This window comes from Orcinus orca, chromosome 3, assembly GCF_937001465.1.
Source record: "Orcinus orca chromosome 3, mOrcOrc1.1, whole genome shotgun sequence".
Taxonomy (NCBI): domain Eukaryota; kingdom Metazoa; phylum Chordata; class Mammalia; order Artiodactyla; family Delphinidae; genus Orcinus; species Orcinus orca.
In genome coordinates this window covers 181037472-181050626 of record NC_064561.1, presented here as the reverse complement: position 1 = coordinate 181050626, position 13155 = coordinate 181037472, and the positions used below count along the sequence as shown (strand labels likewise).

General features: G+C 52.1%; 1 protein-coding gene across 1 annotated transcript in view; it reads left to right on the top strand.

The window, feature by feature from the left end:
* Nucleotides 1-12822, top strand: part of ADAMTS16 (ADAM metallopeptidase with thrombospondin type 1 motif 16) — a 156222-nt gene extending 143400 nt beyond the window's left edge. Inside the window, exons 21-23 of the mRNA XM_049707293.1 lie at nucleotides 1763-1987; nucleotides 10740-10887; nucleotides 11651-12822. Of these exons, the coding sequence (XP_049563250.1) occupies nucleotides 1763-1987; nucleotides 10740-10887; nucleotides 11651-11766 (489 nt within the window). The 3' untranslated portion in view covers nucleotides 11767-12822. The remainder of the gene's footprint in view (nucleotides 1-1762; nucleotides 1988-10739; nucleotides 10888-11650) is intronic.
* Nucleotides 12823-13155: the final 333 nt, after the last annotated feature.

Genomic DNA, 13155 nt, shown 5'->3' with positions numbered 1-13155 from the left:
TTGTGCTGGGTTTGCTCAATGCCTTGTGCTGCTGAAGGCTGGGAAGCCCCTGATCTGCACTGTCGGGGGACTGTCCCAAACCCTGCTTCTCTGAGACCAACATTTGGAAACACGAGTTTGGAGTGTTAAAGGTTTTGTGTCTCGCTTTGGCCCAAGTTGGGGCCGGACATCCTGCTGGGGAGCAGACAGAGCTGCCCACCCCCGTGCCCGGGAGGGGACATCGGGAGGCCATGCCAGCCCCCTGCCCGGGCGCAGCGAGCCTAAGGGTTGCCTGAGCGGCCTGTGAGAGGCTCCTTCAGAGAGGTGTGCATCACTCAGGGGCACAGGAGTCAGTAAAGCACAGCGGACATCAGAAAGCCAGCCGCCCAGAGAGCAGCAGCCGCCGCCACCCTTGGGAGCTCGCCTGTGATCCCAGCTGCGGGGCTGCCTTTCTATAGCGGACATGAAGAGAAAGGCCCCAGCTCCCGGATCCCGCGCCCTCAGGGGCAGACTCGGGGCCACAGCCCCCGTACCCACACCTCCACTGGCAACCTGCTCAGGAGGGAGAAATGAATCAATAAAGGGATGGTGTGCCGAGCAGGGCATTTAACCCGGGTGAGACAACACTTCCATTTGCCACTGAAAACTAAAAACATCATCACTCTTGGATAAAGCCTGTTTCTGCTAAGGTAGAATTCCTGGTCCTCTGTCTCCTGGGACCTGGGAACATCAGAGTCTCTAGGACTGAATCGCGTTGTCGTCAGAAGACTTTTGTTTCTGTGCATATCCCCAGAGGCTAAGTCCTTAGGAAGGAAGCAACTGGGGCTGCATAGTGTCTGGGAGGTGTCCCCCTGGGAAGCCCTTGCACTGAATGTATAACACATATGGGTGCATACACACACACACACACACACACACACACATACACCCCAGAACTTCTCTCTTAGGCATGGCCCCTGCAAGGCCCTGGGAAGAGTCCTCCAGTTCATTCCTGGCATCAGGACACACTGAGCACACCCGTAAGCCAGGTCTGAACATGAGTGTGAGGCCAGAACCCAGGCATCTGGGCTCCTCCACTTATGTGGTCTGCAGAAATGTCAGCCCAAGGCAGCAATGCCAGCCACTGGGACCTTCCCCGTGACCTCCGAGCTGACCTTTTGGTCTTCTCTGTCATCCCTCTGTGACAGGTGTCTGCAGCCTCTGCCTGGCCACAGATTTGCCCAGAGCCCCACCGCCCATGCCAGAAGGTCTGGCTGCAGTGACAGCTCAGGCTCAGAGCACGTCGCCGTGGGACCGAGTAGGCTCGCTGTCTGTGCTCGCTGTCTTCAGGGCAGCACTCGGCTTTCTGAGGATGGCTGTGAGCCCCGGGTTTCCCCTGCCTGCCCCTGCTTCAGGGGCCAGCATCACGCTGCAGCTGGGTGGTGTGAATCCATGGAGCTATTACATTTCAGTGCATTCTGGTGTCAGGTACAGCCCAACATTTCAATTTCCCAGTGAAGCAGTAGCTCCAGAATTACTCTCTTCACGGTTTCTGATTGCCCTGCCCCAACTCATGCCCCCAGTGCTAGACCACTGTGACCACAAGGTCTTCCTTTTTATGGCAGATACTGTAACACCTTCTTAACATGCCAAGGTCCCATATATTCCACTGACCATTTATACTTAGGAAGACGGTCAAGCTGATATAATCAGGAGGCTTCTTGACTCAATGATTTCGTAGAAGAGACAGCCACCACAGGAGAAATACCTTTCACTCGCATCCTTTGTTGTCTTTTCTTTTCAGTGCTCTGTTACGTGTGAAAGAGGAACACAGAAAAGATTCTTCAAATGTGCTGAGAAGTACAGTTCTGGGAAGTACCACGAGCTGGCCCCGAAGAAGTGCTTGCACCTACCGCAGCCCCACCTGGAGCTGGAACGCACCTGCGCCCCATTTCCCTGCCCTAAGCACCTCCTGTTCGCGGCTGCAGGCTCCCCACAGGCCGACTGGTTTGCCTCGCCCTGGTCTCAGGTAGGGGTGAAGGGAGGGCGAGCAGAGCCCCTGCTCAGTGTTGGTGGCTGGCCTGGGTGGAGAGGTTCCGGCTGGATGTGAGCTGCTCGAAAGCAGATAGTCACAAAACAACCATCCCGACTGGTATTTACCCAGAGATCACTTTTGTGGCAAATGTCCTGCTAAGTGTTTTACTGTGTATCCTACACACTGACAGGTGGGTAGATACATACATACATACATATATGTACATTTTATATATACAGTCCCCAGTGCCTACCAGGGCACCGAGCCCATACAGAGTATTCACAGAATATTTGCTAAATATGGAATTCTAAATGAAAAACAAATTCAATGAGTGACTCAGGGGGGCTTCCCTGGTGGTGCAGTGGTTAAGAATCCACCTGCAAATTCAGGGGACACGGGTTCGAGCCCTGGCCTGGGAAGATCCCACATGCCGCAGAGCAAATAAGCCCATGTGCCACAACTACTAAGCCTGCACTCTAGAGCCCGCGAGTCACAATTACTGAGCCCACGAGCCACAACTACTGAAGCCCGCGCGCCTAGAGCCCATGCTCTGCAGCAAGAGAAGCCACCGCAAGGAGAAGCCCGTGCACATGTGTTTCTAGTCACTGAGGATCTCCCCAAGTCTGTGTACCTGATGGGATGAGGGAGGAAAGCTCCCAGAGGAAGCATCGGGAATGTGGCCAGACCAGCTCCTAAAGAAGCAGGCTGCTGGGTCCCCAGCTCCACAGAAATGTGTAACCAGTGTTGATCTGGGTAAGCTTTACTAAGGACTGAACAATGACTGTTATTGATCTGCCAGTGGGGCAGGCCACATCCCAGGCAAGGCACGCTCGTCTGCACCACCTGTCCTGGAAAGGTCATCAGTGTGCTGTGTGGAAATCAGTGCCAGCCAGGGGCCGGACAGGAGGAGTGACTGGTGCAACCACAGTGCTTAGCCAGACGGGACCAGTTGTGCCAGACTTTGACCAGCTCTCCCTCCATCTGAGTCTCCTCACGTATTTCCTGGCCTCCGGGACCCGTCTTCAATCCCTCCTGATGCAAAATCCCTTTCCTGAGGCCCCTGCACCATGACAGCCGCTGTGCGTGGCTCCTCTCAGAAGGGACACCACACCCTGCCTCCTGGGCATGTCCTGTGTCTTGCCGTGAACAGTGTCCCCAAAACTCATGTCCACCCAGGACCTCAAAATGCGATCTTATTCAGAAATAGGAAGTTTGCAGGTTTAATTAGCTAAGATGAGGTCATTCTGGATTTGGGCGAACCCTAACCCAATGACCAATGTCCTTATAGGACACACAGGGGAAAGGTCATGTGATAATAGAGGCAGAGGTCACATTGATGCAGCTATGGGCCCAAGAATACCCAGGATTGCCGGCAGCCGCCGGACTCTGGAAAAGATGAGCAGATTCCCCCTTAGGACCTCCAGAAGAGATGGAACTTGCTCCTTCTGCCAATGTCTTGATTTTATACTTCTGGCCTCCTGAGCTGAGAGAGTTGTTTCTGCTGTTTCAAGCCCCCCAGCTTGTGGTCATTTGTTCCAGCAGCCCTGAGCATCTAACATGGTTGTTATTGGTGTCACCGAATCTAACCTGGGTCTGCTTGCCCAATGCACAGCAAAGCCAATCTACTGACACCATTTTGTGGTGAAGGAAGGTACAATGTTTACTGCAGGCACCAAGCAAGGAGAACAGCCTCAAAAAGACCTAAACTCCCTGACAGCTTTCAGGAAAGGGTTTTTAAAGACTGAGAGAGAGGGTTACGGGGTACTTGATCAGCTTGTTCACAGTTCTCTGATTGGCTGATGGTGAGGTAACAGGGTGGTATTTCAGGAATCTCAGTTGCCGATTTTCTGGCCCCAACCGGTATGGGCTCTATGTGCTGGCTGGTGGTCAGCATGCAGTTGACTTTCTCTGGTGGGGTTTCAGTGTCTGCAAAACAACACAAGGACATGGCTCAGGATGTTATCTGTAGCCCTTGAGGAGGAACCAAAGGTCCTTGACTTTGTTTTATGGCTAAACTATTATTATTTTGTATTACTGGACTGTTTTCCTTTGTTTCTGCATTTTTTAACTTCTCTGATTAAATTTTAATTTTTGGACCTTGGAGAAGGCCTAGGAGGTTAAAGCTTTTCTACAAACAAGAGGTGGGGGACACTGGGGGTGTCTGTCCCCAGGAAGGCCCCGCAGGGTGCTGCTCATTTTCAGTTGTGTCCTTGTCCCATCATGTTTCCTCCTGACCCCCCAAGGGTGACTCCCAGCAGCAAGGGCTGTGTCTTAAGTTCCCTCACATTCCTCTTAGCCCAGCTTGCAGTCTGAGGACAGTGGGCATGTGAGCTACAGCAGCTGAATCCGACAATACCATGGTGTCCGCCAGCACAGGGGTTTCTCCAGAAGGAGGAACATGAATCTCAGAGGGGAGACCTCAAGGCTCTGTGACCCACAGTCCCCTGATCCAGGAATGGCCAAGAGGTGACAGGCGGTGGGCTCTTTCACTCTCAGCTCTCCTGATTCCCCACAGACCGGGGTCCCCAAACATGGCACTCACCCTCCCTCATGTGTGCCCGCCACCAACAATTCTATTGAACAACCTTCTGACGTAAACTCAACCCTGAATGCAAACCTGAAATGAACAAGTTTGACAGAGCAAAAATCACACAGAATTATGATTTTTATCTAAGGCCAAAGGAAACAAATGGAAATATATATTGGAACCAAATTAATCCACCACAGAATTTTTTTCAGTATTAGCTAAAATTTTACTAGAATAAAACCATTTTAAAATCCCCCCAAATGAAGCCCCAATTCATTCTGTTGGAGCTCTGCTGTGTATGTGAGCCCAGGATTGGCTGGTAATCAATAATCTTCTCTAGAAATGGCAACATCCCAGCCCGGCCATTGCCGTCTCTCTGGTGCCTCTACCATATCCCTGGTCCCAAACTCTGAGCTCTGAAGAAGGAAACCATACCTCAGTCCTTGGAGAGGAAGAGGCAGAAAGACCTTCCACCCACTGTATGGACTGCCCTCTAGCTGTGTTCTTGCTTTGCTTGGTTCCTCTTATCTTCAAACTTGATGTTGCTTTTTCATTTACAAATATATGAACTCCTCCCCAAATGGTATTTAAATTAGAATTTGTTTAATTTAGAATATTGGACCAGGGGACCTTTGAACCACATCCTTTTCAAGCATTTGCTATTTTTAAGTAGGTCAAAAGTATCACTTGCTACACACGTTTCCCTTCTATTTTCCTCTGAGTGCACAGGCTTTCCAGCAAGGTGAAGGGATGGATGAGCTAAGAAGCTGAGGCGAGTTGTTTCTGAGGCAGATGCTTCACTTTCTCTGTCTTTTTGAGAATGTGAGTCAGAGACAAGTACAAGTGGATCCCAAGACCATGGTCCCTCTGTCCGTGGGGAGACTGATGCTCCTGAGACTGAATCAGGCCAGTATTCACTCTGCTCAATGCAGACACTTCAGGCAAATTTAGAAAAAGAAAAACAAGGTTTATCCTTATTTACTTTAAACCAAAACCTAAAACCTAAAAATACATCTTGCATAGTTTTCACCAGCCTGAAGTATTCAAGCTGTCTGTCTAATAAGTCATTTTTATCATAAGCTGCTTGAAGATCTTATCCAGTGTGACTCATCTCTTACATTCCAAGTCCATAACTTTTGGGAGTAATAACTCAAAGGCGATGTTTGCCATGAGCTCTTGTACCCAAAGCTCTGTGCCCTGCCATCGTGGGAAATTGTGGGACGGAAAGCGTGACCAGTGCCTGGCTCAGTTTTGCCCGCAGACAGGTTATTCCTGTGACAGCAGGAAGGTGGCGGGTTCTGTTATTTGACCAGGAGAGTTTCTATTGGTCTCAATGACCCAGCTTATGGTTGGGCCATTGGTTAGTAGTATGTCGTCTGGCAGGACTGACTTCATTCGTTTGGGTCGTTTGGGCTTAGTATCCAGCGGATCACACGCTAACCTGGTCTTGAAAAGGCTTAAGTACGAACACCTGCTGGACTATGTCTGACTCTACATGACAGAGACTGGGTGTGTTCTCAGTGCTGGAGTGCCGGGGCCCTGTCTCGTTCTGGGGTTCCTCACCAGCACTGTGCACAAGTCGATGTGGAGACCCTTGGGCTCTCAGGGGCAAAGAGCCACGTCCCAGACGTCATCGATAGGGTTTTGCATCTGGGCAACTATGACTGCAACAATGTATCAAACACACATACACAGACTCACACATATGGACATACACGTGAACACACACACATGGGCCCACACAGAACATGTGGAGACTTCAGCAGGCTTGGTCTGGATGAGTGTGGTCAGTCCATCACAGAGGGCTGCGCTGCACCCTTGACCCATTCGCCCACCTCTAATAATTTGCTCTCATCCTCTTCTAATTATGAGGGTGCACAGGGAAACAGGAACCGTTTTGTTGACATTGATGGATAAGGTCGCCTGAGCTGGAGGGAGTCTGCCTGTAACCAATTGAATTTGTACAAAAATACACAGCCCTGTCTATGTTTAGAGCAGAAATTGTGTGTGTTGTCCCATCCTGACTGAGTAGACATTTGGTCTCTGGGAGAAGTTATGGTGGCTGAAGCTCCAAACTTGGAGAGGTCCACGAAGGTGATAAATAAGGGAAGAAACTGCCCCCCTCCCGCCTCTGTAGAGGCGTCACAGAAGGAAGATGAAGGTGTGAGACCTCTGGCTGTCTGCAGTTAACATACATTTGTTTACTAAGTGTCCATGCATTTGAGAGATGAACTTTGCCCTGGAAGAAGCCCCATGGTTTTACAGGTTCATGTGAATGTGACAGGTGGATAGTTACCTTAGACTAAGACGACGTAGAACATCAATCAGGACTTAGAGCACTCAGACATCGCCTTCACTAGCATTTTTCCATGAAGACCAATAACATAAACAAGAGTAGTCGCTCTAATTTAAAACAAACCCAGAGGCAAATGTTATCATTTAAAAATGTATCTTTGCGGGTTTTTTTGATAATGAGTAATAAGAGTAATCATCAATTCCCCCATTACTCCAGTCAGAGGTTATGCAGTGCCTCTTACACAGGGGTGGCCAATCCTCCTAGGAACGCGGGGATTGCCGAGGGGTCAGGGCACACAGAGAACATCCGAAGGGAGAGGTCTTTCAGCATTTCAATGTCCGTAGAGTCTGTCTGAGTAGATGTCTTCCCTGAGACTCCCTGGAAGGGTGCAGGACTGGTCAACCTACAGGGGACCTTTCAGAGCAGAGTGTGCTGGTCTGCATGAGGTCCAGGTGAGGACGGGCATGAGTCACCCTCCAGAAGGCTGTTTAATTCTAGAATGACAAGAAGACCCTCATTGCTAGACCTCAGGGGGCCATCCCATGGAATCCTGCCTCGACGTTTTTCTCCATCTGGTTCCTTGGTTCTTGGACAGAGCCCTGGTCTCAGGCCCTGTCACCAGCAGCAGCATGTGGAGGTGAAGGGCCAGAGGCAACGGGAGGGGGCTTAAGGCCCTGGGGCCCCAGCAATGGGGTGAGCAGCCCATGCCCAGCTCTTCAGTGGTGATGTCCCTGCTCTGCACCCTGAAGCCACACGCCCCAGAGTCTGGAGGGACCCCCTCGCCCCTCAGCAAACAGACACAGAACTACCCACCCACCCACAGAGTGGGAGTCATCCACATCTTCTGGCTCAGGGACATTCAGATCGAGGCCCTGGAAGGTGAACAGAAGTGAGCAGGGTGCGGTGGGGAGAGTCCATGGACTGAAGATGACAGTGACTGCCAGGGCCACGCGGGGGAAAGTCCCAGGTGCTCATTTACTTGTTTGCAGTCAAGCTGCAGGTCAGCTTGACGTGCTAGTTTTGTTAGATTGAATGTGACTGAAGTCAGTTCTGAAAATAAAAGAGGAAGGTGCTCTTGCCGGTGTGGTTCCGGTCACTCACTGGAGAGCAGCTCTCCGGGTATGTCCCGACCCGTAGCAGCGTGGCTACACATGCAGGTTCTCGGGCCCAGCCCAGACCTGCTGGTGTTCAAGCTTTGGTCCTGGGCCCCAGCATTCTGCTTTGCTGAGTCCTGTGGTTCATTCGGACACGCATTCGAGCTTGAGAGCCACTGGTGTGGAGGGTGTCTCCAGCAGCAGGGGTTCTGGACAGAGGGCGACAGCAGCTGTCACTCTGCAGGTCAGAGAGCAGGTGCAGGACACCATCAGCACCTGGCACGGTGGCCGCCTCTCCTGCCATCAGTACGAGCAATGGCCTGAGACGCTCAGGCTAAGCCCCATGAAGCTGAGGAAGAAGACGTAGCCTTCGACTTCAGATCTGAGCTCCGGTCTCTCTTTCCACCGAGTATTCCTTTCCCAGCAGTGTTGTGTCCTGTGACTTGTCCTCCACACCTGCTGCTCCTGCAGCCCCAGGCCCTCGCTCTCCACCCTGGGAGTCTGCACAGAGATTCTTAGGATCAACCCATCTGCAAATCCAGTGGAAAATCTGGAATGTGATTTCTAAACCCCATGCTGAGTTTGAGGCCATTATGTTTATGATATAGCTGAACCACTTGCATAGCTTTTCCTTCCTGGGGAAAACAAAAAAAAAAAAAGTGAATAAACTTTTTCAGATTCCTTCTTTTTCTTCCTTCTCCTGCTCTATCTCTGGTTCTATCAATGTGAAGTATTTTCAAAATCTGCAGCCAAACATCTTAGTTCTTTCTGTTTACATGAAGAAACACAAAAGTTGAGCAATCTGGAGGCTTTTTTCCTAAAAAACGTCTCCCACGGGGAGTTTAAAATCTCTCTAGACCAGCTCTTCTCACACTGGGTGTTCTCATGGATCGTCTGGGGGTGGTGCAGATTCTGAGGCAGCGTCCAGAGGTGGGAGGCAGGGATGTTGACAGGCTCCCAGCTGTTGCCAGGGCTGCTTGTCCAGAAACCAAGCTTTGAGTAGCGGCTTTAGAAAGTGCCCCGAGGAAGGGCGAGCTGCGTGTGCTCAGCGCTCGTGTCTGGAGCCTAGAACAGTGCCTGGTAAGAGGAGGAGGATCCCTCTTTGTGAATAAAACGACCAATGACGAAAAAAGAATCCAACCACTTGGTGCTGTTTAAGTGATGCAACATGCTGCCAGATCTCTTGATTTCTCATTGAGGCAGAACATCTTTAGCAAGAGTGGAGTTCTGCCTCTGCTGCTGTTGATGAAAGAAACTCAGCTCACAAGGCAGAGACATTCATCACCTACAGAGGAAGATGTGACCAAAGAGACCCTAGGAACCCTGTGGCAGTGCAGCCCTGGAAGTTCTCAGTCCGCAGTGATAGCTGAGGGAGGGCCTGGAACCAGAGTGCAAAGCACCCAGGCCAGAACTGCGGCTCTGCCGGAACGTTCAGAAAGATGTTACAGGCAGTGGGAGACATCTAGCTCTATCGCGGATGGGCCTCACGATTCAGGAATCAGACGTGAGTCTGCCCACAACATTGCTGTTTTCCTGGCTGCCACAGTCATATACTGAAACTGAACTATTGATGACGTTCGCTGAAATTGGTTTTGAAGAGAAGGGGTAAGCCTCACAGAATGTTCCAAACCCACATGCTTATCAGCTAAAGCCCTGGATTTTCTCTCCAGGGGCACAGCCATCCTTTCCCTAAAGACAAAAACAAGAAGCAGGAACAGTTCCTTCAGCTTATGAGTTTTCAGGACTCTCTGTTTCCAACTTTTCTCCCCCCGAGGGGCAGATAGAGATGTTTTACTTACTCCATCGCAGAGTCCCTATCCCAGGGGATGTCAAAGCCACTTCTCCAGGCTCTGTTTGCAGCGGGTCCTGAACATCCGGCTGCAGGCAAGCATCTGGCTGTGGGCTGTTTCTGCTGTGGAAGACCGGCCCCAGGGCTGCTCCAGTGGGGTCCTGGCACACGGACCTGTACATGCTGGCAGCAGCCTGAGTTATGTGTGTCCCCAAGTCTGCACGGCTTTAGCCTCGTGTTTTAAAGCAACCATTTAGCTTATCCACAGGATATCCAAATCGTTCTCTGACTCCGACATTTTGCAGGTGCTCCTTTAATTGCTTACATTCTTAACTGTCTTGAACTCACAGCCTTGTCTGAGCACAATTCACATGCTTCCGTCTAGACCTCGAGTCGCCTTCTTTTTGGGCATATTCACTGCTACACGTTTGGGCCCCTCCGTCTCTCTGATCACCCACGTCCCTCCTGGTTTATTGCCGGCCGTTGATCTCAGATGGACCCGCTGCTGTGGTCTATGGGGTGTGCGCCCGGCCAGCTGGTGAGGGATGGTCTGATCCAGCCTCTCCTTCCTACTCTGGCCCCGCTGTGCTCTGTGCCTTAGAGCGCGGGGGCCTCGGCGTCGGGAAACAAAGTTCCCGGGAGCACGCGAACGAGCCCAGGGAACCTCCAGACACGCAGAGTCCCTGCGCTTGGGGTCTGGAAGGGGCTGAGTGCCAACTCCTGGGGAGTTGGCTAGTCAAGCGTTTCCAGGTCAGGGGCACCGGAAGGGCTGGCTTGGTGACGGCATTCCACGAGAGACCCACAGCCTGCATCCCCAGATGCGTGTGCCACTTTTTGGTGTCCATCGGACCCTTGATGACTCAAGGACGTTCAGGCTTCTGGGCACTTCTCCCCAGGGTCCATACCTGGGAAAAATCCAGAACTGCTCAGCCACCCACAGTGGTTGGGTGAGGCAGACCACCGTGAGGAGCCTGTTGGGGGGCGGGGGGAAGCTCGCGAGACCTGGTGGCCCCGGTGACTCTTGCTTGTGCTTCCCGCAGTGCACAGCCAGCTGTGGAGGCGGCATGCAGACGAGGTCAGTGCAGTGCCTGGCGGGGCGCCGGCCGGCCGTGGGCTGCTCCGCGCACCAGAAGCCCGCGGCCTCCCAGGCCTGCAACACCCGCTTCTGCCCCATCGCACAGAAGAAAGGTGAGTGTCGGAGCCCTTCGGCTTGACCTTGGCGTTTCCGGGGGGGCTGTCCCGTTTCCGGAGTGTCTCCTAAGAGGGCTGAGCAGGTGCGGGGCGCCCGCTAGGTCGAGGGGTTGGTGTCGGCTCCCCGGTTCTCTCTCCATCTCCTCCCCCAGCTTTCCCATGACATAGCCCACAGAGCAGACCCCTCGCTTCTCACGCCTCCCCAGAAATGACACAGACGGCTGGGAAATCAGATGCTCCTGCTTCACTGCTGCTCTTTATATTCAGAGAAGCCGATTTTAAGTAGAGCAGCCTTTTCCGCCCGAGGTAAAGGAGAACCCAGATTATTCCTTGGATGCGCTCTAAACGCCATCCCTGTGCACACGCCCTCGGTGCCTCAGGTATTTGCGGGGACCATGCCCTGTGTATCTGTCGAGGTTTCTGGAAGAGAAAATGGGGCTGGAGGAGAATGAGTGGTCTGGCTCAATCAGGGACTCAGCAATTGGAGTCCAGTCCACAGAAGCCCCATCGCCTTGGGTGGATGAGTGGTTATGTGGATGGGTTTAGCACAAAAAGCAGAAAATTTCAACTTTGCGGGAAGCTTCCAAGAAAGGTCTTGTGAAAACAGTACAACCCACATGGCGCATTTGACCTGAGGAGCTGCCCTCCTTCAGCAGCTTCAGGGCAATGACAGATTTACCTTGATTTTCTGGAGTTATTGGCAGTGGCAGCAGACACGGGGTGCTGGAACGGTGACTAACTCGGGACTGCTCGCTTTCAGACGCCTTCTGCGAGGACCGCTTCCACTGGTGCCCCCTGGTGCCCCAGCACGGGATGTGCAGCCACCACTTCTACGGCCAGCAGTGCTGCAAGATGTGCTCCACATCCAACCTGTGAGCTGACAGGGCACAGGAGGTACCTGTTTCCAGCACCAGCGAGCTGTGTGGTCTACACCGGGGTGCTTCCGAGGAAGATGGAAGCTGGGAGAAGAAAAAACATCTGGGGCTCTTATATACGATTCTGTGCATGCCTGTGTGTGTGTGTGTGTGTGTGTGTGTGTGAGCGTGTGTGTGACTCGTGTGTGTGAGCGCATCCCCAGGCACATGGACATGCTCTCGGGGAGGTGGGGATGTTGAGTCAGGCCGCAGGGCGCACTGTGCAGCAGGGCACGTGCTCACCTAGAACTGCAGAGCTTTGTCAAGGAAGGCAGGCCAGGAAATGAGGGAGAAGTACGGAACACCTGCCTCTAAGGATGTCGGCCCAGCTCCCACCTGGAGGTCCCTTCCGACAGCGGAATCAGCTTTAGGCTGCGTCCCCAGGCCCATCCTGCCCCAAGAGCAGTTTCTCTGCACAGGGACCCGGGGCCCGGACAGGAGAGCTGGTCTCCATCCTGATTGGGGACCTCGCCTCTGGAAACGGGAAAATGAAATCCCTGCTAGGGTGCTCCTGTCCCTTTCAGACTTGTGTGCTGGAGGATAGAATTTTCTTATTTTATGTTTTATCTTTCTCAGTTATTTACAAGTGAGTGTTCCTATTTAAACCCATTTCTTACTGCTTTTCTATTTCAAGTGACAGAATTACAGGTTGTATCTGAATTAGAGACTTACCGGTTACACCGAATCCCCACCGTCCTACTGAGGACTAGTGGTGGGTCCACTTGGGCAGATGTCAAGTGATGACCTTGGAGCCCTGTGTTTCGTTTTTGTATCTTGCGGGGTTTTCAAAAAAAATGTTTCCGTAAATTTTGGTTGTTTTTGTAACACCCATTCAGAAGGAAGGCCTATTTCCTGGTGAAAAGCTGCGCGGCTGGCCTCTGACATCCTCCCGTCAGTATCCGTGTGGCTTTTAATCCTTTCCTGTGGTGCGATCTCCATTCCAAATGGCACCTGGATATTTATATTTACTGAAGTTTTATAATAAATTTTATATTGTGCGACGTGCTTCTGAACTGCTCGTGAGTCTTCATGACGTCTGCTCTTAGATGCGAGGGCTGGCACAGAGACCGGGAAATTGGCCTCAAAGGGAAATGGGGCTTCAGAACCTGGTAGAAAGTGCTGGAATCAGTCTGAGGAGAAAATGCCCCCGAATGAGGAGGCTTCAGGGAAGACGGTTGGTGATGGTGGCAGCCTGTGCAGGGGGGCACTTCTGCAGGGTCATCCCGCCCAGGGACCAGGTTTTCTACGGCTTCACCTGCAACCTGCACAGGACAGGTGCAGCCTCTCTAGAGATGACACGATTAATTGAAAGGTGACCCCGACCCTGTTATCCCTGCTGTATTAGTCAGCA